Here is a 27,997-nt window from a genome sequence, read left to right as displayed (position 1 = left end):
AGGAAGGGGGGAAATGTATAGACCGGTCATCGGACCGGATAGTCTGCACAGTCTGCACGTATCGAATGATAACGGCCAACGATGCATAAACTTCGCAGCCTCCCGCGGAATGGTAGTCCGGAGCACCTTCTTTCCCCGCAAAAATATCCACAAGGCCACATGGAGATCACCTAACCAAGAAACGGAAAACCAAATCGACCACGTTCTAATCGACGGTAAATTCTTCTCCGACATCACGAACGTCCGCACTTACCGCAGTGCGAATATTGAATCCGACCCCTACCTCGTTGCAGTATGCCTACGCTCAAAACTCTCGACGAGGACGTGGCACTCCCAACGGAAGAGCAGCTAGGCGCAGCGTCTCTTGAAGATGGCTGGAGAGATATTCGATCCGCCATTGGTAGCATCGCAACCGCTGCACTTGGCACGGTGGCTCCGGATCAGGGAAACGACTGGTATGACGACGAATGAGCAGTTAGTAGAAGAGAAGAATGCAGCATGGGCGAGATTGCTGCAACACCGCACGAGGGCGAACGAGGCACGATATAAACGGACACGGAACAGACAAAACTCGATTTTCCGGTGGAAAAAGCGCCAGCAGGAAGATCGAGACCGTGAAGAGACGGAGCAACTGTACCGCGCTAATAACACATGAAAGTTCTATGAGAAGTTGAACCGTTCACGTAAGGGCCACGTGCCACAGCCTGATATGTGTAAGGACATAAACGGGAACCTTCTTACAAACGAGCGTGAGATGATCCAAAGGTGGCGGCTGCACTACGAAGAACACCTGAATGGCGATGGTGATGGTGATGTATGGTGATGGACCTGGGAGAACGCGCGCAGGACATAATTCTACCGGCTCCGGATCTCCAGGAAATCCAGGAGGAGATTGGCCGGCTGAAAAACAACAAAGCCCTTGGGGTTGACCAACTACCAGGAGAGCTATTTAAACACGGTGGTGAGGCACTGGCTAGAGCGCTGCACTGGGTCATTACCAAGATTTAGGAGGAGGAAGTTTTGCCGCATAAGTGGATGGAAGGTGTCGTGTGTCCCATCTACAAAAAGGGCGATGAGCTGGATATTGTAGCAACTACCGCGCAATCATATTGCTGAACGCCGCCTACAAGATACTCTCCCAAATTTTATGCCGCCGACTAACACCAATTGCAAGAGAGTTCGTGAGGCAGTATCAGGCGGGATTTATGGGTGAACGCTCTACCACAGACCAGGTGTTCGCCATACGTCAGGTATTGCAGAAATGCCGCGAATACAACGTACTCACACATCATCTATTTATCGACTTCAAAGCCGCATATGATACAATCGATCGGGACCAGCTATGGCAACTATGGCAGGATTTCCGGATAAACTGATACGGTTGATCAATGCGACGATGGATCGGGTGATGTGCGTAGCGTAGTTCGAGTTTCAAGGGCATTCTCGAGTCCCTTCCAAACGCGTAGAGGGTTACGGCAAGGTGATGGTCTTTCGTGTCTGCTATTCAACATCGCTTTGAAAGGAGTAATACGAAGGGCAGGGATTGACACGAGTGGTACGATTTTCACGAAGTCCGTCCAGTTATTTGGTTTCGCCGACGACATTGATATCAAAGCATGTAACTTTGAGAGGATGGAGGAAGCCTACATCAGACTGAAAAGCGAAGCTAAACGGATTGGACTAGAAGGCGAATGAACCACGAGTTGCATCAGCTGTTGGGGGAACCATCCATCGTTCACACCGCGAAAATCGGAAGACTGCGGTGGGCCGGGCACGTAACCAGAATGTCGGACAATAATCCGGTGAAAATGGTTCTCGACAACGATCCGACGGGAACAAGAAGGCGAGGTGCACAGCGGGCAAGGTGGATCGATCAGGTGGAGGACGATTTGCGGACTCTCCACAGACTGCGTGGTTGGCGAAGTGCAGCCATGGACCGATCTGAATGGAGAAGTCTTTTATGTGCAGCACAGGCCACTCCGGCCTTAGTCTGATAATAAATAAATAAACTCATGTTAGCAAAAAGAAGCGACAAGATTGGTGCTGTAATTCTCTGTCTTGCGATGAGATGAATATATGTTCAGTGAGATGGAAAACGGAACAGTTCCCCTATTTCGTTTTTTGTCATATTACATTTAACGCAAAACTCTCTAATTATCCGTATTATGTTCACTTGTATACCATATACACGAAATATGATCATTGACGATTCATACAAGCTATATTAAAGAAATTTGAACACGTTTTTCGACGTTGTACATATTTAGATGATGAATTTCGGTGAAGTATTTCACGGTTCAGAAAAGTGTACCTTACTTACCACCCTTAACAAATGTTCGAAGTCTCTGTTTTGCTTTATCACAGAAACATAATTCGTAAGTGGTTTCAAACTACTTTATTCAATATCTTTCACTAATATGTACAAAATGATAGGAACCATCACTAAACCTAAGAAATTCTTTGCGTTCTAATGGGTCAATGTTTCTTTGGAGGCTAATAATACTGAGTTCCGGAGTGCTACCCCGCTTACCAATTTACCCCTGTTTTACTCGGTTACTTGATTTAAAAATAATATGCTACTTTCACGAATGATTGCGAGTCACCTGTATCGCATCCTCTGGTAGAGCCTCGCGTTTGTATCCTGATTCTGTCACTAGGAACACCACCAAACCACCGTAAATGGTCATCAGCAGTGAGATCATATTGACTAAGACCGCCTCCGGTGTTAGACTCGAATAATCTGGCCTGGAAGCAAAAAACGAAGAAGTTAGTATAGTGGTTGAAAGGCATCCCAAGGAGAACATCTTACACAGCGAATATTGCTTTTGCCATGAAACCCGTTAAGGCAGCAATGATCGACAGCACGAATCCCAGGACTCCGAAGAATATGTGAGTGGGCATCAGGGTGGACCGCAACGATACGCGCACTCCCGGAAATAGATAAGCCACGAATCCGACCACATACTGTAGCCCGAACAGGACCACCGCAGCCATTCCAAGCCACGAATGCAACGAGTACATGTGCGGTCGCGGGTTCGCGGCATAGTCTTTGGATTCGAAGACGGCCACCAGAGCAATGACCGTGCACACGAAAGCCACAGCGTGGATGATGGCGTGGGTTATTTTCAGCGGCTGCTTACGGACGTGTCTGAAGCCTCGGTAGACGAGAATAGCTGAAACGCACAGTCGAAAGGATTTAGCTTGCGGTTGGTCTATTTACTGGCTAAAGGCCACTTACAAGTTCCATAAAGGTAAATCAACCCGATGGTCATCAGTAGAGAGTGCCAGTTGAATTGGATGGACGGTTGCTCATTCCATGCGACACCGCCTTGATGAACTCCTACCCAACAGCCTGTCATAATGACGACGGCCAGCCCTACTAGCTGCGTTATCCAGTAGATAATGTTAAAATTGTTATAGGACGAAAAAGCAGTCATGGTGTCTGTGAAACTTTAACTATAGAAAAGAAGAGAAAAAAAAAACTACAAATAGTTATTATAATTACAAAGGCATTAACTGCCTAACGCCTTTGAGTTATTTAAGTGTAAGTTAACAGTAGCTGAACTTGATAGGGGCCGTCCAGAAACCACGTGGTCATATATGGGGGGAGGGGGGGTGGTTTGGAAAATGACCACGATAAGCCACATGGGGGGAGGGGGGTGTTGCTCTCGAACCACGTGGTTTTTTTACACGAAAAACTTTTGGTGAATAACAATAGCGGTGAAAAAAATACAAATCATTAAAATTTAATGATTTAATCAATAAACGCAAAGCGCATCTTAGGGCCGATGCTCACGTAGCGTCTTTTTAACTCAGCGTTGAAAAGACGTAGGTGTACATCGAGAAAAACCGGTAACGCAGCGTCAGTCGTAACGCCGATGCATATCTGCGTTATTTTACCATTTTAGCCTTAGATCCTTTTTCCATAAAAAAAAATTAGCGAAAAACCAGGTTGCGATTCAGTCTCAATTCCCACAAAAAAAAACGGAAAGGAAAAATGAAAAAATATTTTAAAAAAATCCGCAGCGGATGGTTTTTGGCATCACGCCGCCGACACTTTTGCATCAGCGTACGCAGCTTCAATTTTGAAAAATGTTCATGTTTTTACAATAATCCAAGAAATAAACTTTCAAAAGAATTTCTTGTGGATAATCAGGAAAAATCCAGTAAAGAAATTTCATGTAAAAACTTTGGCATTGCTTCATACAATCCTGATAAAATTCTGACATTCAGAATGATTTTTGAACAATTCTCTCTAACAAATTTTGCTTGGAAATTTTGCTACAAATTGTTAATGAAAAAAAAAAACAAAACATCTCCAGTGTAAATTCCGAAAATTTTTCCCTAAAGCTCCGAAAAAAATTCCATGTGTATTCTGTCTGAAAATTCAAAACAGTCCCGTGGGAAATACATATAATTTTCGGTAGAAAAAAAAATGTTCATATTTTCATATTTTTTTTACATTCTAATGAATTTCTTCGACAAGTTCTTTCGAATCTTCACCAGAAATTCTTATTCATTTCCAAAAGAAGTTTTTCGAACATTTTAAGGAGTACACTTCGACATGTTCAGTCTCAAGTTAACCTTGCGAGCAAAGGCGTAGGATTGCCCATCTGGAGATGGCGAGTTCGATTCTCGTTCCTGTCTAGGATGTTTTCGGGTGGGAAACATTTTCGACACCCTAGGTAGGGGAAACTGGACACACATGATCCCCGGGGACACATGATCCCCCCCTGTTTTCTCGAATACTAATCACATTTTTATACCAGTAATATGTGCAAACGAATCCATTAGATAGACTATTAAATCTAAGTAACATTTGATATTAGTTACTTCATGTATATGGCTTTTAGAGAGGTTTTATTATTTAAGCATTCTCAATCCTTTTTTTCTTCAAAGGAGAAAAGTTTAATAACTTTGAATATGTCCAACCAAAACGTACCAAATTTTTACTGGACAAAGTTTTATTATTGTAGAATTGAATAAATTCATTCAAATCACTATTGCTTATTTTCCATTGAATAAAAAAACAAAACAAGATAAATACTCAACATGGACACACTTGATCCCCCACAGTTTGGACACACTTGATCCCGATATTGCATATATTAAGGCGTTTGTTGTATACCGTCGCATATTGTTGTATTGTATGTAACTAATTGATCTGTTAAAATTCTTTTCTAGTTAAAAAGTATAAATAAATTTTATTTCTCTTTAATTTTGTTAATCAGACAATACACGCGCAATTTGAATTTTTCAATAGCCTTATTTCATTAACCCCAACAAAGTGTAGTTGAACATACTTAGTTTTGATTAGTTTTATTAAATACATTTTAACATTATTTTCAATGAAAAAGAGTGTAAATTAAGCTTTGAAAATACTCAACAAATCACAGGGCTTAAAATCAGTATTGTTTGATCTGGTATTATTTTTTTTCCATTTGAACTAGGAGAAGTTTGCTTACAATCACCATTTATTTGTAAATCTTCTTAAGGAATTTTTAATAATAGGCTCATTCAACATCTTTTGGTCAGTCGTTTAAGAAAAAACGCATTTGTGTAATAATAACACGCCCTACAAAAATGATGATGCGTGATAGTGCCATATTGATGTATGAAGTCATCATCCTGGTATGATCATGGTTGTGGTATTGGTAGTAGCCTGGCGATCTCGATGTACCGTCGTCGGGGGAAGCAATGGATCAAATAGGGGTGAGAATGTGTCACTGTTTCAGCTACTTAGAATGATTGTAGAATAGATTGAATGCATCTGAGGGCAAGAAGATCAAAATATAAGAGACCTTTTTGAACAATTTAATAGAATAATTCTTAAAATTACAAAGATATATTGATGTATCGATCAACCATTTTTGGTATCATAACTGTATTAATCACAAAGAGAGATCAGATCCTCTTGGGAACATCATGGTTGTCGTGATATGACCACTGTCTTTTAGTGGAGTGAATGGTTTGCAGATAAATCATCATCACCATGCCAATTTTGTTGCTATAGCAGACATTCTATCTGTCACTATTACTCTATTCGATATAAAATACTTGCCTTGCCTAATATCAACAATATTTAATTTTCGCACGACTGATATTACGGCAGACTATGAAGAATTATTAGGATTTGAGGCTAGACCGATTCAACCTTTCATTAGACTTGGAAGAACTTAAACATGTTCAGCTCATAAAGGGATCAATTTCCTCCTATATGGGGATCAAGTCTCCCGCAAGTTTTGAAAATGCCAAAATTTCTATCTTTCAGCAAAATCGATTTTTTGGTTCTTTCATGAACAAATAATTGCTTCCAATGACGTTTTTGAATAGCTTATTAAATTCTTTATCAAGTCCATCAAGAAGCGTGCAAATCTATGCATGGTATATCGAGAAATATCCTAAACAAAAAGTGGGGATCATGTGTGTCCAGTTTCCCCTATAGTGTATCCATCGTACACAAGATATATAATCGTGCAATGGCTGGCATATAAAAGCTTTCAATTTATAACTGAGGAAATGCTAATAGAATATACTAAGTTGAAAAGCAGACCAACTTCCAGTTGGAATATGGAGCCATAGAAGAAGAAGAAGACTTCTAAAATTTTCAAGAAAAAATCTTCTGAATTTCCGAAAGATATGAAACAGCCAATGCCACATGAAACACTTTTTCCGTTGATTTTTTGTTTTTGGATTTTTTCAAATTTGGAATTTTGAAATGTAAATTTTTTGGAATACTTTTTTACGCTCTTTGTGAATTCTACACATTTTTCAAAATTTTCCAAGTATTTTTTTATTCGAGGCATTATTTAGAATTTCCACGGAAGAGTCTATGGATTATCTTCAAAAAATTCTTTGGATTTTCAAAGAATAAATCTTTAGAATTCTCAAGGTTAATGTTTTTTTAATTTGCACCATAAATTCTTCCAAAATTTCATCGGGAATTCATTCTTCTTCGGGAAGTCATTTTGATTTCTTTGTAGGTTCAGCTAAACATTGCTTTAAATCTTTACCATGCAAAGATGCACAGGAAATGATTTAGAAATTTTAAGGAATTTTCACATCAGAAAATCTTTAAAATTTTGATTTAATTTTTTAAGGAATTCCTTCTGGAAATGCTTCAAAAGTACAACCTTTACAAGTACTACAAAAGTACAATTTTTTCGTTATTTCCACTTGTAAAAACATCGGAATTTCCTCGGGAAATTCATTATTGGTGTTTCAGATGAACTTTTTTCGATTTTCTACTGAAAAATCTTAGGAATTTCCATCGGAAATATTTTGGCATATTCCGAATAATTTCTTTTGGAAATTAAAAAAAACTGCTGAAAATGTCTAAGAATTTCTTTTGGAAAACGAAAAAAATTTCCATTGGAAATTCAGAAGAATTTTTTTTGAAGATTCATTAAAGTTGCCCAGGACTTTGAAGAAAATCTTTAGAGATTATGTAAAAAAAGTAAGCTGGATTTTTTTTCTAATTTATATTGGGAATTCTTCGGAATTTGATGTTTATTGGAATTTTCATCGTAAATATGCATTTCTTATCCTTCTACGAATTCTTATAGTTCTTCAAAATTTCTACCGAACATTTTTCGGAACTCTTCCACAGAATGTCGTTGAAATTCTAAAGATTTTTCCGTGGAGACTCCGAAGAATTTCTTGTCAATATTCCGAAGGGTTTTCCTTGCAACTCCAGAATAATTATTGTTGACAATTAAGAAGATCTTGGAATTTAAAAATAATCCAAGCAATAAATATAGGCAATAATTTAGGCTTAAGAAGCCTAGTTTTTATGATATTGAATAATTAGGATAATTGATCGAAAAATTTAATAATGCACCTAAATGTTCTAAATGCACAAAATTCTAGTAGTGCGTATGAAAAAGGTTATGACATAGAGAAGCTTGCATCTAAAAAATCAACATGAAATTCTAAATAAAATGCTTTTTAAATTCATAAAAGGGTCTTAAAACTAAGGAGATTCCTGCGATATGAAAAAAAGCGACAGTGTTCCAGAAAAAACCCTCCAATTCCTAAAACAATCTAGGTTAAAAAATTGTGTTATAATAACGATTGAAATTGAATTCCAAAACAAATCTCAACCCTTTCAGGACGGATGGGTCATATATGCCCAGCGTTTTAGATTGTCTATAAAATCACAAAAGAGAGCTAGGCCACCATTTTCTTCAGTAAAATTGTTCATCAAGATATTGGCTTTACACAAAAAATATGGGAGCTAAAATTTGACTGTCCCTGAAAACTCAGATATCCGAAACCTTGGGAAGATCTCGATTCTAAGAGCATACAAATGAGGTTGAAATGTTTGAATCATTCTGAACACTCAGATAAGATGAGTCATCCTGAACGTTAAGCCAGTGATTAATATTCAGGAATACGAGATGTTCAAGGTACTGCAGAATGCTCTCAAGTTCAGCCCACGATACTGGTAGATATTTTGCAATGTCCTCATCATCGGTATATACCCAATCCGATGAAATAATCATATGATCCTAATTTCCATTAACATGAGATCCAAGAGACAAGTTGCAAACATTACGACTTCCAGGACGTTTTGTATAACCTAAAAGGTCTGTAGTAGCTTGTATAAATAATAATTGAAGTCATATCAACCCAATGAACCTACTGGGATATTATATCATACATCATTCATAAGTTGGTTAATTGGATAAATAAAATGCAAACTCCAAAATAATAATTGGTCTATAATACATTCATTCCTCTATGAGTCGCTTATAAAAGGACCATTGACTGAAGCATATTCGAGATGTGTTGTTACTATTTATTTCTAATATTGATTTATTTATGGAATGTTTGTATTTTTTCCGTGGAAAATTTTGATTTCTTTATGAAAAATTCTTTTTTATATTTGCAATTTTTGGTTTTAAAAGTGTTAATTTATTTTTGTTTTGTGGAAAATTCTTAATTGTTTATGGAAATTTTGCATTATTTGTAGAAAATTTAATATTTTTTTATTGCTCATACCATAATTTCTTTATTGGAAATTTCCTAATTGTTATGGAAATTTTTTAAAAATTTTCAGGCTGCTTTTTTACTTCAGTCGATATCGTATCTTAGAACATCGACTCATGGAAGGTCTGTTGTAGCTTGTGAAAGTAATAAATGAAATCGCATCGGCTCAATAGACCTGCTTGGATGCTTAGCGATACACGGATACATCAAAATTTTTGAATTCATGAAAATTTATAATTTCCATGCTGGGTTTAGCTTGATTTTGAATCAGTTGAAATTGTCCATCTTCAAAATTGATCGGATTAACCATATGTTTTAGTTACATAAGGTTTTTTTTAAATTTTTGTGCTTGAAAAAAACCACGTGGTCATAGGGGGGAGGGGGGGTCTGCCAAATGACCACGATAAGCCACATGGGGGGAGGGGGGGGTTGAAAATCTTCAAAAATATGACCACGTGGTTTCTGGATGGCCATAGCACATTTAAACCCATTGGCGTAAATAACGGGTTCTGAGCCCCCTAGGATTTTTAGTGAATTGGAAATGATATCAGCTTCAAGAATATATATGATATTGAAGTAGTTAATGAAAAAGTTTGAAGACAATAGAGCTACCTCTTTCTCGTGCAAAAAAGAATCAGAAAGGTTATGTACAAGACACGACCGCAAGGTAGACGTTGTACAACGTAAGGCATTGTAGTGATGGTTATGATTTTAATGTTAACTTAATTATTATTGTTTTATTGGTTAAAATATGAGTATGGTTGGTTAAGTATCTGAGACACATTTTGATCAAACATGTTGTAGATTATGGAACCTTGAGAGAAAATTACACTTGGCTACCACTGTCGCCATCCATGCGAATAAATATTTTTAGCACCTTCCTACGATGCGCGCTCGTGATTCTGCTACGGACGGCAACTTTCTGACGTCGTACTTTGAACAAATTCGTTACGCCCAATCTTTCTAGGTATAGAATGCTGGCCCTGAGAAAAACCGATTAGTTTCTAATAATGCAACTTTCGAGTCACTAACAGCTGTCTACGGCGACCACACGACCCATGCCATGGGATAGAATAAAGTTTGCTTCAGCAACTCCGCCGATGCTGGGACCGCTATCCGCTCTCCACGACATTATCTATATAATAAAAATGAAATGGTCTGTGTTCGTATCCGCATAACACGAAAACGGCTGGATGGATTTTTTTCATTCCTTCAGCATATATGTTCGTTATCGTTTCCGACGGGTTTATATGATATTTCCTCATGCGAAATTCACGAGTTAGGTTGAGTAAATCGTGAAAAACTAAAATTTAGATTCAAATGGAAATTTCGCATGAGCAGTTCACCACGCGTTTTCGCCTACTATGCAGGGCAACGTCTGCCGGGTCAACTAGTTGCAAATAAAAAAATGCAATGCGCGCGGGTGAAAGCAGTTTTCCTATAATCAATAAAGAAAGGTCCATTAGTCCTGTCTCTTTGTTGATCGGTATGAGTGCAAATATTGTGTAACACTCACCAATGGGGCATGGCTACAGGGTTAACTTTATTGATCACAAGTAAGCAGTTTTTTTTTGCGAGCCAGAGCTATTTCTTTCGAGATCCGCGAAGAGCAGACAGCGGTTCCACCATCGGCATCGGCGGAATTATTGCTGGAAATTTTATTCCTACCGAAGATGTAAGTTGTGCGGTCGTCGTCGTCAGCATCAGCGGCGCTCAGATTATTTTTTTTGTATCTGCAGTACTAACGATCGGCTACCATCAGTGGAAGCAGCTCTTAAGCTACAATTTGAGGCGAGATGAATTTTGATCAAAGTACAATTTAATCGCTTGGTGATGGCAGATAAATAGTTTCTGTTGGTAGCAGAATCACGAGCGCGCGTCAGAGAGAGAGAGACGCTGCAGAACATTATTCGCATGGATAGCAGCAGTAGCAGTCAAGTGAAATCAGAAGTACAATTTAATCGCTTGGTGATGGCAGATAAATAGTTTCTGTTGGTAGCAGAATCACGAGCGCGTCAGAGATAGAGAGACGCAGCAGAAAATTATTCGCATGGATAGCAGCAGTAGCAGTCAAGTGAAATTTCACCTCAAGATTATAATTTTAGTAGCTGGTCTGCCACATGTTCCAGGTTTTTTTCCTTCCATGCGAATACATTTTTGCAGCTTATCCTTCTGACGCGCGTTTATGATTCCACCACCACCGACGAAGACTGTGCGCTTTCGTTCCCGCTCTCCGTGACCGCTTACTGTGGATCATCGTACAGAAATGACGCCCGTGCGCGTTTTCATGCCTGGAGAAAATTAAACGGTGGGTCATAAGGCCCGTAACTTACATCATTCTGATGTCCGTGTTAGGAATACACGAAAAGGATTAGTTGGTTCTGATATGTTTACTGGATAGTACAAGAATTGAAATTTGCAACAGTTTATCATAAATAATCAAAAGTGTCAATGAAACTGACACATTGCTCGATTCGGAAAGGCTCTATTAACGTTCAAAATCTTACATGATTTTATCACGGTCCCCAATTTTAGATTCTGGTTTGAAAAACAGTACCGTCGGATAAGACGTTATCCAACGTCAAAAGTTGTACCGAGAGGCTATTATTTCACTCCAAATTCTAACTTTTTATAGAAGGCTCGGAAACGAATGATGTTATGTACCAAGACTCAGCTCTTCGAGGTGAACCAATATCTGTCTGTCTGTGTATATGTGTGTGTGTGTGTGTGTGTGCACACGGAAACCGAAAACATTAACCAACTGTTTATTTAGTAGTTCTAAACCAGTTTCCTCGCAATAAGTTGCATTCGAGGGATAAACTATAATTGATCGCGATTGCGTTTAAAAGTTATGAAGAAAATGGTGTATTGAACATATAAGGACGGTTGGTTGATTCGCTATAAAGCGTAAAAGCTGTAAGGTAGGCATTTATTTTTATTATCTCATTATCACAAAACCAATCGATTGAATCGAGAAAATCATCATCACTGCTAGGACGCGCGTTCGTGATTCCACTTCCGACGAAGACTGTGCGCTTTCGTTCCCGCTCTCCGTGACCACTTACCGTGGATCATCGAACAGAAATGACGCCCGTGCGTGTTTTAAAACCTGGAGAAAATTAAACGGTGGGTCATAAGGCCCGTAACTTACAGCATTCTGATGTCCGTGTTAGGACTACATGAAAGGGATAAGTTGGTTCTGATATGTTTACTGCATAGGACAAGAATTGAAATTTGCAAAAGTTTATTATAAATAATCAAAAGTGTCAATGAAACTGACAAATTGCTGGAAAGTTTCCGAATCGATTCATATATCAATCGATTCGGAAATGCTCTATTAACATTCAAAATCTTACATAATCTCGACGGTCCCCAATTTTAGATTCTGGTTTGAAAAACAGTACCGTCGGATAAGACGTTATCCAACGTCAAAAGTTGTACCGAGAGGCTATTATTTCACTCAAAAATCGATTTTTTTTTATAGAAGGCTCGGAAACGAATGATGTTATGTACCAAGACTCAGCTCTTCGAGGTAAACCAATATCTGTCTGTGTGTATGTGTGTGTGCGTGTGTGTGCACACGGAAACCGAAAACATTAACCAACTGTTTATTTAGTAGTTCTAAACCAGTTTCCTCGCAATAAGTTGCATTCGGGGGATAAACCATAATTGATCACGATTGCGTTTAAAAGTTATGAAGAAAATTATGCATTGAACATATAAGGACGGTTGGTTGATTCGCTATAAAGCGTTTGCAAAAGCTGTAAGGTAGGCATTTATTTTTAGTATCACACTTTGACGAAACCAATCGATTGAATAGAGAAAAGCATCATCACTGCTAGGTTGATTAATCAGGTTTTTTTTGCATCAATGCAAATAATTGCAGAGAAACATTTGAAAACTGGTAGGGTAGAAAACATTCTCGACTCCATGGGCAATAGTGTGTCCATTGTACTTCCCATGCCATACAAGATACTATATACCACACATAGAGAAGCTTTCTATTAGTACCTGAGGGAATGCTAATAGAATACTAAGATTAAAAGCAGGACAAGCTCCAGTTGGAAGGTAGAGCCATTGAATAAGAAAAAGAAGTGTTCGTTTTAATATTACTATGACTATAAACAATGTTTTTAAAATAGATTAAGGAATTTAGATTATGTCAGTCTGTGCGAATATTTCGAAGAAACAAGAAAAATAAAAACAGACATCATCTTTCTTGACCTCAGAAGAATTTGAAAAACAAAACGAAATCACCTAGACACAAAATGCGGGTCAAGCCATATGTATCAGCACTTTTTCGAAAGAAAACGTTATCGTAGAAAAATTCACTTTTTTAATGTTTATTGTGGAGTTTTCCTCGATTCGCCGTTGCAATCAATCTAAATTGTATTTTTTTTTGCATAACGGACAAAAATGCGTGTCACTCTCTGGCTATTCTCTGCATCCATCAAACATATCTTGACGGCCGAGCTACGTCATATTGGGTTTCACGCTTCCAGTCCAGGCATTTCAGCTTAGTGTCGAGAATTGGAGTGAACCGGTTTATCAGATTTTATCAGCTGCTTTATCTTAATAGGTTCTTTTGTTGACATGTTCTACGATTATTCAATATTGGGCTACTGCACTGGATCGACAGCAAAGGTTTATCGTTCTATTAGTTTAGTAACTGACAATTTAGTATTTACAGCCGTGTTAAAAATCTAACGATAAATACTTCTGATTCTGATGAATACCAGTAAAAATGGCCAAGCGCCACAAAAATACCATGAGACTTCTGTAAGAAATGGAGTGAACATATAGCCTTTCCGTAACACCTTGGTGTACGATAAAGGCCAAACTTCTTCTTTTTCATACACATTCGGGCAGCACATCTTTTCGCATAACTAAATCGACTAGTAAAAAGTGAGAGAAGGATCCTTCATTTTCTTACTATTGGAAGAGAGAGGTCAAAATAGCACTTTAGGGGGATAGATTTTACTTTTTTCATCAATTCATATCCATTTATGGTAATTTGAATACATTGCTGCAATATTTGAAAAAATAATTCGTTTTTGATTTTTTTTCCCAAGGGGGGATTCTTGGTAAAAAACAATGTTTTTTTTATAACTTTGGAACGCAATGACCGATCAGGCCAATTTTCAATGAATTATTGGCAGTGGCTGATTTTCTACCCGCCGCTGCCACATCCAGGCGCTATAGTATATGTGCAAAATAGCCAGCATGAGTTAACCGCCAGAAATGTGTATGGTGAAAGACATCTAACGCGGGTTGTCTCAAAATTAGGAACTTTTCATGAAAAACTATTTGGTACCGGTTATGAAGAATGGTGTCCGCAACTACGCCTACCAAATATTTTTTCGATGACGGTGCTTAATTTTGAGAAATCGAACCTTAGATGCCTTTCGCCATACTGATTTCAGAAAATTAACTCCTAGTGTGCCGCTGTAAGCACGCTCAAAGCAGGCGATTCATAGGAAACAACTAGACCGGAATAACGCTAAGTATCTTCCAGAAACAAATCAAAATTTAACAACAATAAATACCAAATGTGCAAAAATAAATCAAAACTAGCAATAAATAATTGCATTTTTTCCCAAATTTAATATTTTGTATTCCATAAAAAAATCTATATTTTAGACAAAGTAATCAAGAGAGAAAAATAAACAAATATGCAAATATCTATGAAAACATGAAAAATTTAATAAAACTAAACATTGAAAGCGCTTATTTTTCATAAAAAATTTGCTCAATTTTATTGCTTATCATTATTTTTTGAATGGACATTTTCTTAACTAATTATTGTTCCTTATTGATTTTTTGTGGATAAAATTTATTTATTTTCTGTAAAATTTTGTAACTGTTTATTGCTAATATTGATTTTGCATGTTTTTTTAATGGAGAATTTTGATTTCTTTATGTAAAATTCTTCTGTTATAATTACATTTTTTAACGTTTCAAACTACTAATATCCTTATGGTTATGGGCAAAAGTCTCCCCTATCATGGAAATTCCTTGGAGAATGTTCCTCAAATCTAAAAAACTAGAATGCTATATTTTTACATAGCGTTGTTTTTTTTTTGTTTCAAAGATCCAGCATAAATGCGCCATATAATGCACTCGTGAAGGCTCTAGGGATAGTTTGTTCACCAACAGTTTGTTCAATGATTTTCAAATTCATGTTAAGCATGGCTACTAGAGAAATGAATCCAGTTTTTGTGTTGTATGGCTCTTCTTATGTGATAAATTGTATTCAGAGGCTTCGCGAACATCTTGGACGTTCAGTTTTTAAATTCACAAATTGTTTTATGTCCAACATTTCAGGAATTATCTCACGTAGTATCGTCCGTGTCGTTGCTTCATGGAGTACTTTTTACATCGCAGCGAATCGTCGGATGTAAACCGCAATTTAACCGTTGAGAACTATTATGCTCCATATATTTTCACTTATTTCTCATGATGGCATGCAGAATCACAGTTTTATATATGTGAAACAGCTAGTTGAGTTGATCCACTTGGTTTTATTAATTTATAACAGTTTATAGTGATTGTTTAAACACTGCTATATAAACTCATTCATAATCGTATCCTTCAATTTTCCTTACCACTAAGTGCCTAACCAACACAATTCGCCAATGCACTCACTCGCGATTCACAATTAGTTCTTAGAATGACACCACCCACTTGATGGCTACGACGCGAATATCGTGAAAACTGCCGATCTACTGGCCTAGGGCAAGCTTCGAGCTCCATAAAAATACAATCACAGGTGTAAATAATATATTTAAATAAATACTCAAACGATATCGAACACGTTGCGTCTGATAGTGGCACACGACACGACGCACAGTGGGACGAAATCAATCAATATCAAATATGAGTGATTTTCGATATCTTCTGCATTCAAACTATATTTTAGGACTTCGTTGGTAATGTTCTAGTTCTATAGTCGGTATCTTTTCCTGAGATATCCGACTAAAAAGCATAACAAGAATTAGGCACAATTTAAACTAAATTCATTAGAATTTCAAAAGGTAAAACCTTTGGAATATTCAAAGGGAAATCCATTGGAATTTCCAACATTCTAATAGAATTCGTAAAGGGAAATATTTTACAATTTTCAAAGGAAAATTCTTCGGCATTTCGAAATGGATATTTTTTGAAAATCACAAAGGGAAATTCTTTGGAATTACCAAGGAGAATTCCGAGGAGAATTCTTTGCATTTTCCAAAGGGAACTTCCTTGGAATTTCCAAAAATTAATTTCTTTGAAATTTCCTTAAGCAAATTTTTTAAAAAATTTAAAGAAAAAAATAAAAATTAAAGAAAAAAGAATTTCCAAAGAGAAATTATTTGAAATTTCTAAATTGAATTTTCAAAGCGAAATTCTTCGAAAGAGAAATTCAAAATGGAAGTTCAAAAGGAAAATTCTTTGGAATTTCCGAAGTGAAATTCTGTGAAATAAAGGGACATTCTGTGGAATTTTCAAAGTTGGCATCAGAATCTCAAAAAATGAATAGCAGACGGCCCTCCAAGGACCGTCTCTAAGACTCTCTAAGAAATATAGTATTTAACTTTACTGATGTATAAAAGTCCCTAAATTATTGTTGTTATTGAGACACAATCGATTTTTTGGAGTGCTGTCAAAAATCGACTTTTAAAATATTCGGGGGAAATTGATCCCTCTCCAAGAACTTGCTTTGATAAAAGTAGAAAGGTGCTCTCAGATTTTTTAAATATTTTTCCTTCAAAATACGAAGAATTTTCGAATTGCTGTGCGTATACATGAACGATTTTTGTTATTGAATTCGACAGCGCATGCAATTTAAGAAATTGGGGAGACTTGATCCCCTTTCTATGATATCTACGCAATAAATAATTATTCCTGCCGACCCTTCATCAAATCTGTCAAATCTACGAAAAACTAGAAGCCTGAGAACAGATTTTTTTTTTTTTTACGCCAAATTTTTGTATGAATGACTAATGAGGGATCAATTGTCCCCATATTGAGGCAACAACTTCAAATCCAAATATCCTAAAATTGTGATGGAATGTTGACATTTTCATCAGTACAGACCATTAAGCATATTTATGGCTTTGTGCTGTGAGAAAACGAAAGCATTTGGTCATTGTCATGAGAAGTTGTTTAAATTTTGCGTGGCAACCTAAAAAAATCTTTAGGAGGGTCAAAACATACAAACCGCTCTGCATAATAAATAAGGTTGTCAATCCAAAAAATAACTCAGGGTTTTAGAGCGAAAGGCTCTGCGTACAATACTCGGAAGGAAACTAACAAATTGCTTGTGACATAATTATCACGAGCTGTATCATGTGTACAAAAAAGATAATATTGTGAATCATATAAAATACGGTATATTTCAGTGGGCTGGTCACTTAGTGTGAATGTCGGAAGAAGAAATAGCGAAAACAATATTCAACAGAGAACCGAATAGAGGCCGGTGACTTCGTGGAAGGGCACGAACACGCTGGCTGCACGCGGTGGAATCGGACCTGGGGACCCTAAACGTTCGGGGAAACTCGATAAACATCGCCCAAGACCGACGATTTTGGAGCTCTACATAGCATAGCATAGCGGTATCGAAACTGTGTCTAAAGGTATCCATGTGGGTACTTCGTTGGTAGTGTAGCCTGGGAACTTTTGTCCTTCTTACATTAATTGGAGTAAGGGTGTGCACTGTGCATCCTGTGGAATTTTCTTATGTGGTAGGGTTTGACAGTGGTGTAATTACTGGTAAGTATACCTCGAGTAACACAGAGACTCCCTGAATCAAACGGCCTCAGGGTCGGCACGCTCACCTCAAGAAACTCGCGGACAGGTAATTCTCGCACTCCAAATAGGAAAACCACAGTATTTTAACAGGACACACTTTATTCGGCTTCTCTTTCCTATCCTCTTTCCCTTCTAATCTCTCCTTCCCACTTCCGGCCTCCATTCTAACCTTTACTTCGGGGCCCCTACTTCCTTCCACAGTTCCACCACACCTCCCCTTCCTTTCCTGCTTCCTGTTCTTCAATGGCGGCTAATCCAGGAACGCCGGCGACTAGCGATGGCGTCCTACTGTCTTTCGGGGTGGCTTGGGCGTCCGTTGTAGTTTCCGGGACGGAGACGCGCACTCTCGACCTGCCAATATGGTGACGGATTGGCCTTCGGCGGATACGATGCCGGTATTGGTCGAGGACGGTACACCACGGCTTTCTTCGGGACTCTAAATCCAAAACGGCGGCCTTCTGGTTTTTGTCCAAAAAACGGCGGGGTTCTGATGTCCACTGCACCGACTTCTATTCCACTGTCCACTTTCTCTTTCACTATGTAACACTTTCGAAATACTAGCTCCTAGTTGCCGAACTCAAACTATCTTGGTCGACGACTTTTTCGTTAGTCAAGAGTTCTGTGGACAGGGAGACGGTAATACCATGCATTGAGGTCTATGACCTCGTCCCTCGGGCAGTGACCTCATTTCCAACCAAATGGCCACATTACGCCACTCCTTCATGGCCGTCCAAAGGGCTTTTCCTTGGTCCTCTGGTGGTGGGACACTGTACTTCAGTGGGTGGTTGGCTGCGTAGAGTGGTGGTAGAGCTCAATTTAAGGTCTAGCCTTCTACAGGGAGCTGACTGGGAAAAACCTACACTGAGACACGAGTATTACCTGCATTTACAACATTTATTCCACGAAATACACTACACCAGCAGTTCTCAACCTGGGGTACATGTACCCCTGGGGATACCTTCGCTGGCCCTAGGGGGTACCTCGGACAAAAATGCGTAATGGCGGACATATTACAATTTCAATCAAAATTCATTGATGAAGTTTTGATAATTGTGTATTTTCTTGTCTATTTCAAAAAATTATATTGTACATAATATGTAATGCGATCAATGAATCCCAATTGAATCCTGCCTTCTACAACCAGCACAATGTATGAAGGGCTGCGGAACAAAATATCAAACGAACAAAACGTCCAATGAACAAAATGATTTTTTTCACTAAAACTCGGTTGCTTCGTTGCAAGAGGATTAGAAGTATTCTTTTATGCCTCTCGGAAGCCTTCTTCCAAGCAGCTCGAAGCCTCCTTTCAAGTGGTTCGGAAGCCTCCTTTCAAGAGGCTAGAAAGCCTCCTCTCAAGAGGTTCGGAAGCCTCCTCTCAAGAGGTTCGGAAGCCTCCTCTCAAGAGGCTCAGGAAGCCTCCTCTCAAGAGGCTCAGGAAGCCTCCTCTCAAGAGGCTCAGGCCTCCTCTCAAGAGGCTCAGGAAGCCTCCTCTCAAGACGTTCAGGAAGCCTCCTCTCAAGAGGCTCTGGAAGCCTCCTCTCAAGAGGCTCAGGAAGCCTCCTCTCAAGAGGCTCAGAAGCCTCCTTTCAAGAGGCTCAGGAAGCCTCCTTTCAAGAGGCTCAGAAGCCTTCTTTCAAGAGACTCAGAAGCCTCCTTTCAATAAGCTCAAAAGCCTCCTTTCAATAAGCTCAAAAGCCTTCTTTCTAGAGGCTCAAATACCTCCTTTATAGAGACTTAAAACCTCCTTTCAAGATTTTCGGAAGCCTTCTTTCAAGAGGCTCAAAAGCCTCCTTTCAAGAGGCTCTGAAGCCTTTTTCCAAGAGGTTCGGAAGCCTTCTTTCAGGAGACTCGGAAGCTTCCTATAAAGAGGCTCGGAAACCTCCTATAAAGAGGCTCGGAAGCCTCGTTTCACGAAGCTCGGAATCCTCCTTTCAAGAGGCTCGGAAGCCTCCTTTCAAGAGGCCCCGAAGCCTCTTTCCAAGAGGCTTGGAAGCCTCCTTCCAAGAGGCTCGGAAGCCTCCTTTCAAGAAGCTCAAAAGCCTTCTTTTCTAGAGGCTCAAAAGCCTCCTTTTCTAGAGACTCAAAAACCTCCTTTCAAGATGCTCGGAAGCCTTCTTTCAAGAGGCTCTGAAGCCTTTTTCCAAGAGGATCGGAAGCCTCCTTTCAAGTGGTTAGGTTGCCTTCTTTCAAGAGGCTCGTAAGCCTGCTTTCAGGAGGCTCGGAAGTCTACTTTCAAGTGGCTCGGAAGCCTTCTTGCAAGAGGCTTGGAAGCCGCGTTTCAAGAAGCTCAGAATTCTTCTTTCAATAGGCTTAGAAGCATACTATCAAGAGGCTCAGAAGCGTTCTTTCAAGATGCAACGGAAGATTCCTTTTAAGTGGCTCGAAAACCGCCTTCCAGAGGTTTGGAAGCCTCTCTACAAGAGGCTCAGAAACCTCTAATAAAGAGGCACGGAAGCCGGAAAGGGACTCAAAAGCTTAAATGAGCTTCCCTTCAAAGGGCTCGGAATTATGTTTTCAAAGAGGATTGGAAGCCTACTTTCGAGAGAGGGTACTTCAAATCATGCAAAAGTTCGAAGGGGTACCTCTCAAGAAAAAGGTTGAGAACCGCTGCACTACACTAAACACTGGACCTCTTCATGTTTTCAAAAAGTATCAAAAAATCAACCGGTCAGCCCAGAATCACAATTCTTATGCTAAAATAAGTCTCCTGTCAAATTTTCAGCTAATTTGGATAAAATTTCGAGGTGGCTCAAGTCGATTTAGTGTTTTTGGGCTATTTTCAATTTTGTAAAAAATCTAACGAGAGATATAAACGTCGAAAACTATCGCAACAACCTCTATACGGAAGCTTTGGGTGTGCTCTACAAGTCTTGTGAACATTGCGATTCGTTCCGTTCACGTTTTGTCCATGTTAAAGTGATTTTCAAGCTTTTAAGTGCATAGAAATACTGTTTCCCCCAAAAGTCGTTGTTCTACAAAATTCTTGAATTTATGACAAATGAGTGCTAATTTATTATATTATTATTCCTCTTTTTTCCCTGGAAATTTGAGTAATATAATTGTCACTGTGCGATTTATCGTTAAACTCTTAAAAATCAGAAGCTGAACATTTGTCATAAATTTGCACGTTAGGATTTCTTCAAACAAGTTGTTCGAACAAAACATAAATCAAGTCATATGATATTTGATGCTTACAACAAACGACTTCCAAATTTTGTTAATTTCACCATATGTCTGCATGCTTATAACATTGAGTGCATGGTAGTAACAAGTGAAATCAAGCTTCTTTGTTTGAACAACTTGTTTAAAGAAATCTCAGCGTGCAAATTTATGACGAATGTTCAGCTTCTGATTTTTAAGAATTTAACGATAAACCGCACATTGACAATTATTTTACTCAAATTTCCAGGGAAAAAGAGGAATAATAACATAATAAATTAGCAATCATTTGTCATGAACTCGAGAATTTTGTAGAACAACGACTTTTGGGGGAAACAGTGTTTTTATGCACTTAAGAGCTTGAAAACCACTTTAACATGGACAAAACGTGAACGGAACGAATCGCAATGTTCACAAGACTTGTAGAGCATACCCAAAGCTTCCATATAGAGGTTGTTGCGATAGTTTTCGACGTTTATATCTCTTGTTAGATTTTTTCCAAAATTGAAAATAGCCCAAAAACACTAAATCGACTTAAGCTACCTCGAAATTTTATCCGAATTAGCTGAAAATTTGACAGGAGACTTATTTTAGCATAAGAATTGTGATTCTGGACTGACCGGTTGAATTTTTGATACTTTTTGAAAACATGAAGAGGTCTACAACACCGATTTCTCGGAAACACTCTCGACATAACCTAACCAACACTTACAGTGGGTTCTGTTAAACTTCTATAACAAGCTGCGAGTGTGCGCAAGCAGTCCCTATCAAAGCGTCCGTGTGCTGCTCAAAGCGCACTAGCCTAGTCCTGGTGTTGAGTGGCACTTTAAACAAATTTGACCCGTTAGTTAAAGTTAGTAAAATTCGATCACGATTGTCAACTGTATCGAACGAAAGATCACAGCGAACGATACTTTACAATATCCAGCGATTGTCGGCGGAAGGAGTATCGGCTGAGTACCGCCAGAAGCTCGACGAACGGATAAGTGCAGTCAACGTTAACGACAACATCAACGATCTATGGGAGTCGATCCATGGAGCGGTAAGCACTACAGCACGAGAAATGGTAGGCACTGCACAGAGGCGACCCAGGATGGGTTGGTTCGATGTGGAGTGTCAGAGAGTGACAGACGAGAAGAACGTTGCCAGAAGCCGGATGTTGGTGTCGGGTACCCGATCGAATAGAGATCGGTACAAGGAAGCAAGAGCAGCTGAAAAACGAACCCACCGCAGGAAGAAGAAAGAATATGAAGAACAAGTGATTGGCGAGGCGCAGGGAAAAATGGAGCAGAACGATATGCGGAGGGTCTATGAGTCTGTCAATGGCACCCGGAGAAAGACAGCGCCATCTCCCGTCATGTGCAACGACCAACAAGGGAATTGGCTGACAGATAAAACCGAAGTGGCTGCCAGGTGGAAGCAACACTTCGAGACTTTGTTGAATAGTGGAAATGACCGTGCACCGTGCAGAATAAATATTAGCGACGATGGACAAGCTGTGGAGTCGCCTACACTAGATGAGGTTAAAAAAGCTGTTAAAGAGCTGAAAAACAATAAGGCTGCGGGGAAGGATCAGCTCCCTGCTGAACTTCTCAAACATGGCAGTGAGCAGCTTTATGAAGTTCTCCACCATATTATGTCGAAAATATGGGAAGACGAGGAAATGCCTGCTAGCTGGTTGGACGGCCTCATTTGCCCTCTCTTTAAGAAAGGGCACAGACTGCAGTGCGCCAATTACCGAGGAATCTTCTTCTTCTTATTGGCATTACATCCCCACACTGGGACAGAGCCGCCTCGCAGCTTAGTGTTCATTAAGCACTTCCACAGTTATTAACTGCAAGGTTTCTAAGCCAGGTTACCATTTTAGCATTCGTATATCATGAGGCTAGCACGATGATACTTTTATGCCCAGGGAAGTCGAGACAATTTCCAATCCGAAAATTGTCTAGACCGGCACCGGGAATCGAACCCAGCCACCCTCAGCATGGTCTTGCTTTGTAGCCGCGCGTCTTACCGCACGGCTAAGGAGGCCCCCGAGGAATACCCCTCCTAAATTCGGCGTACAAAATTATGTCCCGTATTCTGTTCAACAGATTGAGACCGCTTGAAGAGTCCTTCGTCGGCGAATACCAAGCAGATTTTCGTGAGGGCCGATCAACGACGGATCAAATGTTTACCCTGAGACAAATCCTTGATAAATTCCGGGAGTACAACTTGCAGACACATCATCTGTTTATTAATTTCAAGGCGGCGTACGATTCAGTGAAACGGAATGAATTATGGCAAATTATGATTGAACATGGTTTTCCGGCGAAACTGATACGGCTGATTCGTATAACGTTGGACGGATCGAAATCAAGTGTAAGGGTTGCGAATGAAATATCGACTTCATTTGTTACCTTAGATGGATTAAAGCAGGGTAATTCACTCTCGAATCTACTGTTCAATATAGCGCTCGAGGGAGCGATTAGAAGAGCTGATGTGCAAAGAAGCGGTACCATTATCACAAGATCGCATATGCTCCTGGGATTTGCGGACGATATCGATAATATCGGGATTGATCGCCGTGCCGTGGAAGAGGCTTTTGTGCCTTTTAAGAGGGAGACAGCGAGGATTGGACTTACGATCAATACCAGCTAAACGAAGTATATGGTCGCTGGCAATCAAGGTGGGTTCATTAGTGGTGGTGGTAGCGAAATGGTGCTGGATGGTGAAAAATTTGAAGTGGTAGAAGAATTTGTGTATCTTGGAACATTAGTGACGTGCGATAATGATGTTACCTGCGAGGTGAAAAGGCGTATTGCAGCTGCAAATAGGGCTTATTACGGACTTCGTAACCAGCTTAAGTCCCATAGTCTGCAAACGAAAACAAAACTCGCGCTGCATACTACTCTGATTTTCCGGTGGCTTTATACGGCCATGAAACATGGACGTTAAAGTAGGCTGATCGAAGAGCTTTCAGAGTTTTTGAGCGTAAGGTGCTGCGGACAGTACTCGGCGGTAAATAGGAGAACGGTATCTGGCGGCGTCGCATGAATCACGAGTTTTACCAGGTGTATAAAGGGCTGGATATTACTAAGCTTATTCAACACGACAGACTACGTTGTTCGTGTGCCGGGAGAACGCTAAACAAAGAACCCAGAGAACCCGGAAAAGGTCGCAGGCTTCGTGGAAGGCCGCATACACGATGGCTTTTTGCAGTTGAAGAGGACCGGAGGGCGCTCAATGCTCAGGGCGACTGGAAGCGATTGCCCAAGATCGAATCCAGTGGAGAAGGATACTCCATTCGGCGTAGGTTCATTGAAGAGCTGTAGCCCATCAAGTATTAACGCATTTGCCCAAAAGTACACGCGGCGCTCCCCACAGGAAACGACGCACCGCGTTTTTTGCTGCCCGTATACCCAATAGAGGTAATAAACTATAGAGGACGATTGTCGCTGCGGTTCCCTTTGTTATCGTTCCCAAACATGTTGGGTGCCTATCTGTCAAAACGCACTGATTTTTCCTTTGTTGACATTTAGTGCCCTATCCTCGCCAGCAAAAGATGTTTCGCCAGTGACGACAGCGACAAGCTTCCTCTATAGTTTATTACCTCTATTGTATACCCGGTTCTTATGGGGCAATAACATTGCGTCGTTTCCTGAAGTGCGGTTGTTCCTAAGTCCTTTAGAATGTGATACGCCGCGTGGAATCTTGTGCAAATGCACTTTTGGAAACATTACAACAGCCGCGCGGTGTATCGTATTGACAGCTCCCTACAATATCAAGTAAGTTACTTTTTTAGCCGAAGAAGACTATGTTTGGTCATATAAGGCAGGATACTAACATCCTATTGTTTAGCCCATCGCCAGATAGTAGCGAAGATGTCCCGTCCCGGGCACCATTTTTTCTTATTGCTTTTCATTGATAACAACGGGCTATGTCTATTTGTCGATTTGAGGGTCCACGTTATGCGGCCTTCCGAAGAGCATGCAGTTCGTCGACTTAATCCCCCCCCCCCCCCCCAGAGACGTAATTTTTGGAAGAAATTTTTTTTTTCGAAAAAGAATTGTTCAGAACCCCCCCCCCCCCCCCAGACCAATTTTCTGGCTAAGCCACTGGCTACACACATACACACTTTTGGAGTGAAATTATAGCCTTCTGGTACAACTTTGTTGTACGAGAAAGGCAAAACGTGGATGAAATGAAACTTTGTTCATAAGCTCTAAACATTTGTGAACTTGAACCTCACTTGAAACGCTTGAAACTTTAATAGGATCATATACTTTCTGTTGGATGCGTCAAAAAACCATGGATACGCATCATTATTCAAAAACATCCCCCACAGCGCATGATACAGTGCCTGCCGACGAGCGTGGGGGACGCGCACTTAATTTTTCTCAGGTGTCACATTTACTGGGCGCTCAAAACTAGGAATACTAGAATAAGAGGTCGGAGAAGACGCCATCTTGTTTCCAATCAAGCCGTCAAAAGCGGTTCCATTTCGACTTCTTTACTTTTTGCATCCATAATGCAGCGTACACACCAGTCAAGCAGTTTGGCGAACATTGACTTCGCTCAAGTTGGCGCTTCGGTCGTTCGTGTGTGATATTGTTGGGCGAATAAATTGATTGTTCGTGCCGCTGTTGGTAAAACTTGATGGATGTTTGAATAAATGAGAGGTGGAGTCAATGTTGTTCAAACTGTTTGACCGTGTGTACGTTCCATAAGAAGCAAGCAAAAACTTCATGTGCTGCCATTTTCACGATTTTCATACGTTGCCATTTCGACAGTTTTTCACTCCGCCGGTCTCTGGTTGTTTTTTTTTTCAAGTTCGTTTATTTGGTAGGCTCAGGCGTGTATAACACTTTACGGAGCCACGTTTCTTTGTGATATGTACAATCGACATATTCTTATTATTAAATTAGTAAGAGAGGGAAATAAGCCAACGTACTAGTGGTGACTCGAGACAAGGTTTACAAAGTTTAAGGATGGACGGGTATTAGGATTCGTGAATCAGGGAATCATCATAATCAAGGAATTTCAGCAGCTCATCCGGTCATTTGGCGTCGGGGACGATGTGGTGTGTCGTCGTGCTCGAAGAATGGTTCGACTGGGAGCATCTTATTAGTTAAGGGTTTGCCAAGGCTAAAACAAAGCATGCAGACTTACCGGAATCTCATCCCAGGGGCTGCCTAGCCTACAAATTATTGTTACGATGGCCCTACGCCGTCGAATGCTGGACGCCTGGTTCACTCTACTCCTTGAGCTGGGGCGAGTTTTGGAGGTTAACCACAGCCTCCACGCGGTGCACACGCGATATGGGTAACCCTAGAGGATTCGGACTGGGTTTTAGACGGACGCCCTTGAAAACGGGTGCTAGAACTCGCGGGTTCTTAATCGGCGGGTCTTTAAACGCACGTTGGCCACAATTGTCGTGTTATTCACATGGGTTCTTTAGGGGACAACCTCGGGCTCACTTGATCACACGCGGTCCGGAGGACGGATAACTTTTAATTGTTCGCCCGTTAAAACCGGAATAACTGTAGTACAACACTCGACCTTCACGGAAGTCCCAGACACGAACCGACACCACAGAATCGTCCTTTCGGGGAATTAGACAGTTGTTTTTTTATCACCGAGTTCACAGTTTAATTTTCTGGATTTCTCACTCGCGGGAAAGGACTGCTTCTATCGAAAGCCACGACACAAGAGAACGACCTCGATCAGCACATCTGAGTAGGAAGCCGGACTCGTCTCCTCTTTTTCTTCTACCCTGACGACAGATATCACGTCAAGGTGCTTTAACCATTGCGAATTGTCGATGGGCAGATTTAATAAATATAAATCAAGCTCCTATTAATAATTGGTTTTATTTAAACTACTATGGAACATTGGAAATGTAACAATCTTCCGGATGGCCAGAGCCACGGTGCTCTACGGGACAGAAAGACAGAGACAACAAAAAAAACTTTGAAGAAAAAGAAAAAAAAAACAAAAGTGTTAGACTTTTATGTCAGAGGAACAAAGAAAACTATAGATGGCTTGCATATAGACCACATCACGGTTCCCCAAAACACCTCTTATCTCCTGGAAGGGTTGTTTACCTCGGGCCACTAGGGTATCCAATAATTGCTCTCTAGAGACGTCGTTTTCCGAGCAGAACCAAACTACGTGATCGATGTCATCATAACCGGCTCCGCACCTACATAAGTTGCTATCGACAAGGTTTATTCTGTACAGATGTGCGTTTAGTGAATAGTGATTACACATAAGTCTCGACATCACGCGAATGAAGCCTCGACTTAAGTCCTCACCTCTGAACCACGCTCGCCCAGAAACTTTTGGAATTATGGAAAATAGCCACCATCCAATGTGTGTCCAATTTCTTTGCCAACTTTGAAGAGTACTCTGACGGACTAATGGGAAAAACTCGTTGCTCGAGTATTGTCTATCATAAACTTTACCTTCCTATGCGCCCACCTTTGCCAGCGAGTCTGCCTTCTCATTGCCGTAGATTGAGCAGTGAGATGGGACCCAAACAAAGGTAATCTTGAATGATCTTTCGACCAAAACACGCATCTGCTCTCTTATGTTTGTAAGAAAGTAAGATGCGTGCTTAACAGGTTTCATCGACCGGAGTGCCTCGATAGAACTAAGACTATCCGAGAAGATGAAATAATGGTCTTCGGGCTGATTTGAAATTATTCCCAAAGCGAAGTTAATTGCTGCCAGCTCAGCAACATAAACCGAACACGGTTCCTGAAGTTTTTGGAAGGTGGATGAAGTTACATTGAAAACACCGAAGCCAGTGGATCCGTTAATGCGAGAACCATCAGTGAAATATCTGTTGTTGCAATTGACATGTTCATATTTTTCAGAAAAAATGGAGGGAATAAAAAGATTTCGAAGATGATCTGGTATTCCTTGAATAGCATGTTTCATGGACAGATCGTATTCAATTGAGAAAATTTTCGAAATCCAAACTGAGTATTTGAAAGCAATGCATTTTCTTCGACCCAATGGTCGACTCTTGAAAGGATCATTTTCTCCAATAATTTTCTCATGCATGATAGCA

At 40.1% G+C, this 27,997-nt stretch overlaps 1 protein-coding gene across 1 annotated transcript; it reads right to left on the bottom strand.

Annotated features, from left to right (window-relative positions):
* Positions 1-2,368: 2,368 nt before the first annotated feature.
* LOC134214832 (transmembrane ascorbate-dependent reductase CYB561-like) lies at positions 2,369-15,716 on the bottom strand. The gene is made up of 4 exons (XM_062694132.1): positions 15,597-15,716; positions 3,239-3,456; positions 2,810-3,173; positions 2,369-2,745 (listed from the first exon to the last, which is right to left on the bottom strand). Exons 2-4 carry the CDS (start codon positions 3,435-3,437, stop codon positions 2,583-2,585), a joined length of 726 nt encoding a protein of 241 aa, XP_062550116.1. The 5' UTR covers positions 3,438-3,456; positions 15,597-15,716; the 3' UTR covers positions 2,369-2,582.
* Between the last annotated feature and the right edge of the window lie 12,281 nt (positions 15,717-27,997).

This window comes from Armigeres subalbatus, chromosome 2 (assembly GCF_024139115.2).
Source record: "Armigeres subalbatus isolate Guangzhou_Male chromosome 2, GZ_Asu_2, whole genome shotgun sequence".
Lineage (NCBI taxonomy): Eukaryota > Metazoa > Arthropoda > Insecta > Diptera > Culicidae > Armigeres > Armigeres subalbatus.
The sequence above is the reverse complement of the archived record's forward strand: the minus strand, read 5'-3'. Positions and strand labels throughout refer to the sequence as shown.

Excerpts from the sequence above, each read along its gene's own strand:
- LOC134214832 (XM_062694132.1), bottom strand. The coding sequence starts at position 3,437 with ATGACTGCTTTTTCGTCCTATAACAATTTTAACATTATCTACTGGATA. Across the intron at positions 3,174-3,238 it reads GATTTACCTTTATGGAACTT|CTATTCTCGTCTACCGAGGC; the intron begins GTAAGTGGCCTT and ends TGTGCGTTTCAG. Across the intron at positions 2,746-2,809 it reads GCAAAAGCAATATTCGCTGT|GCCAGATTATTCGAGTCTAA; the intron begins GTAAGATGTTCT and ends TTTTGCTTCCAG.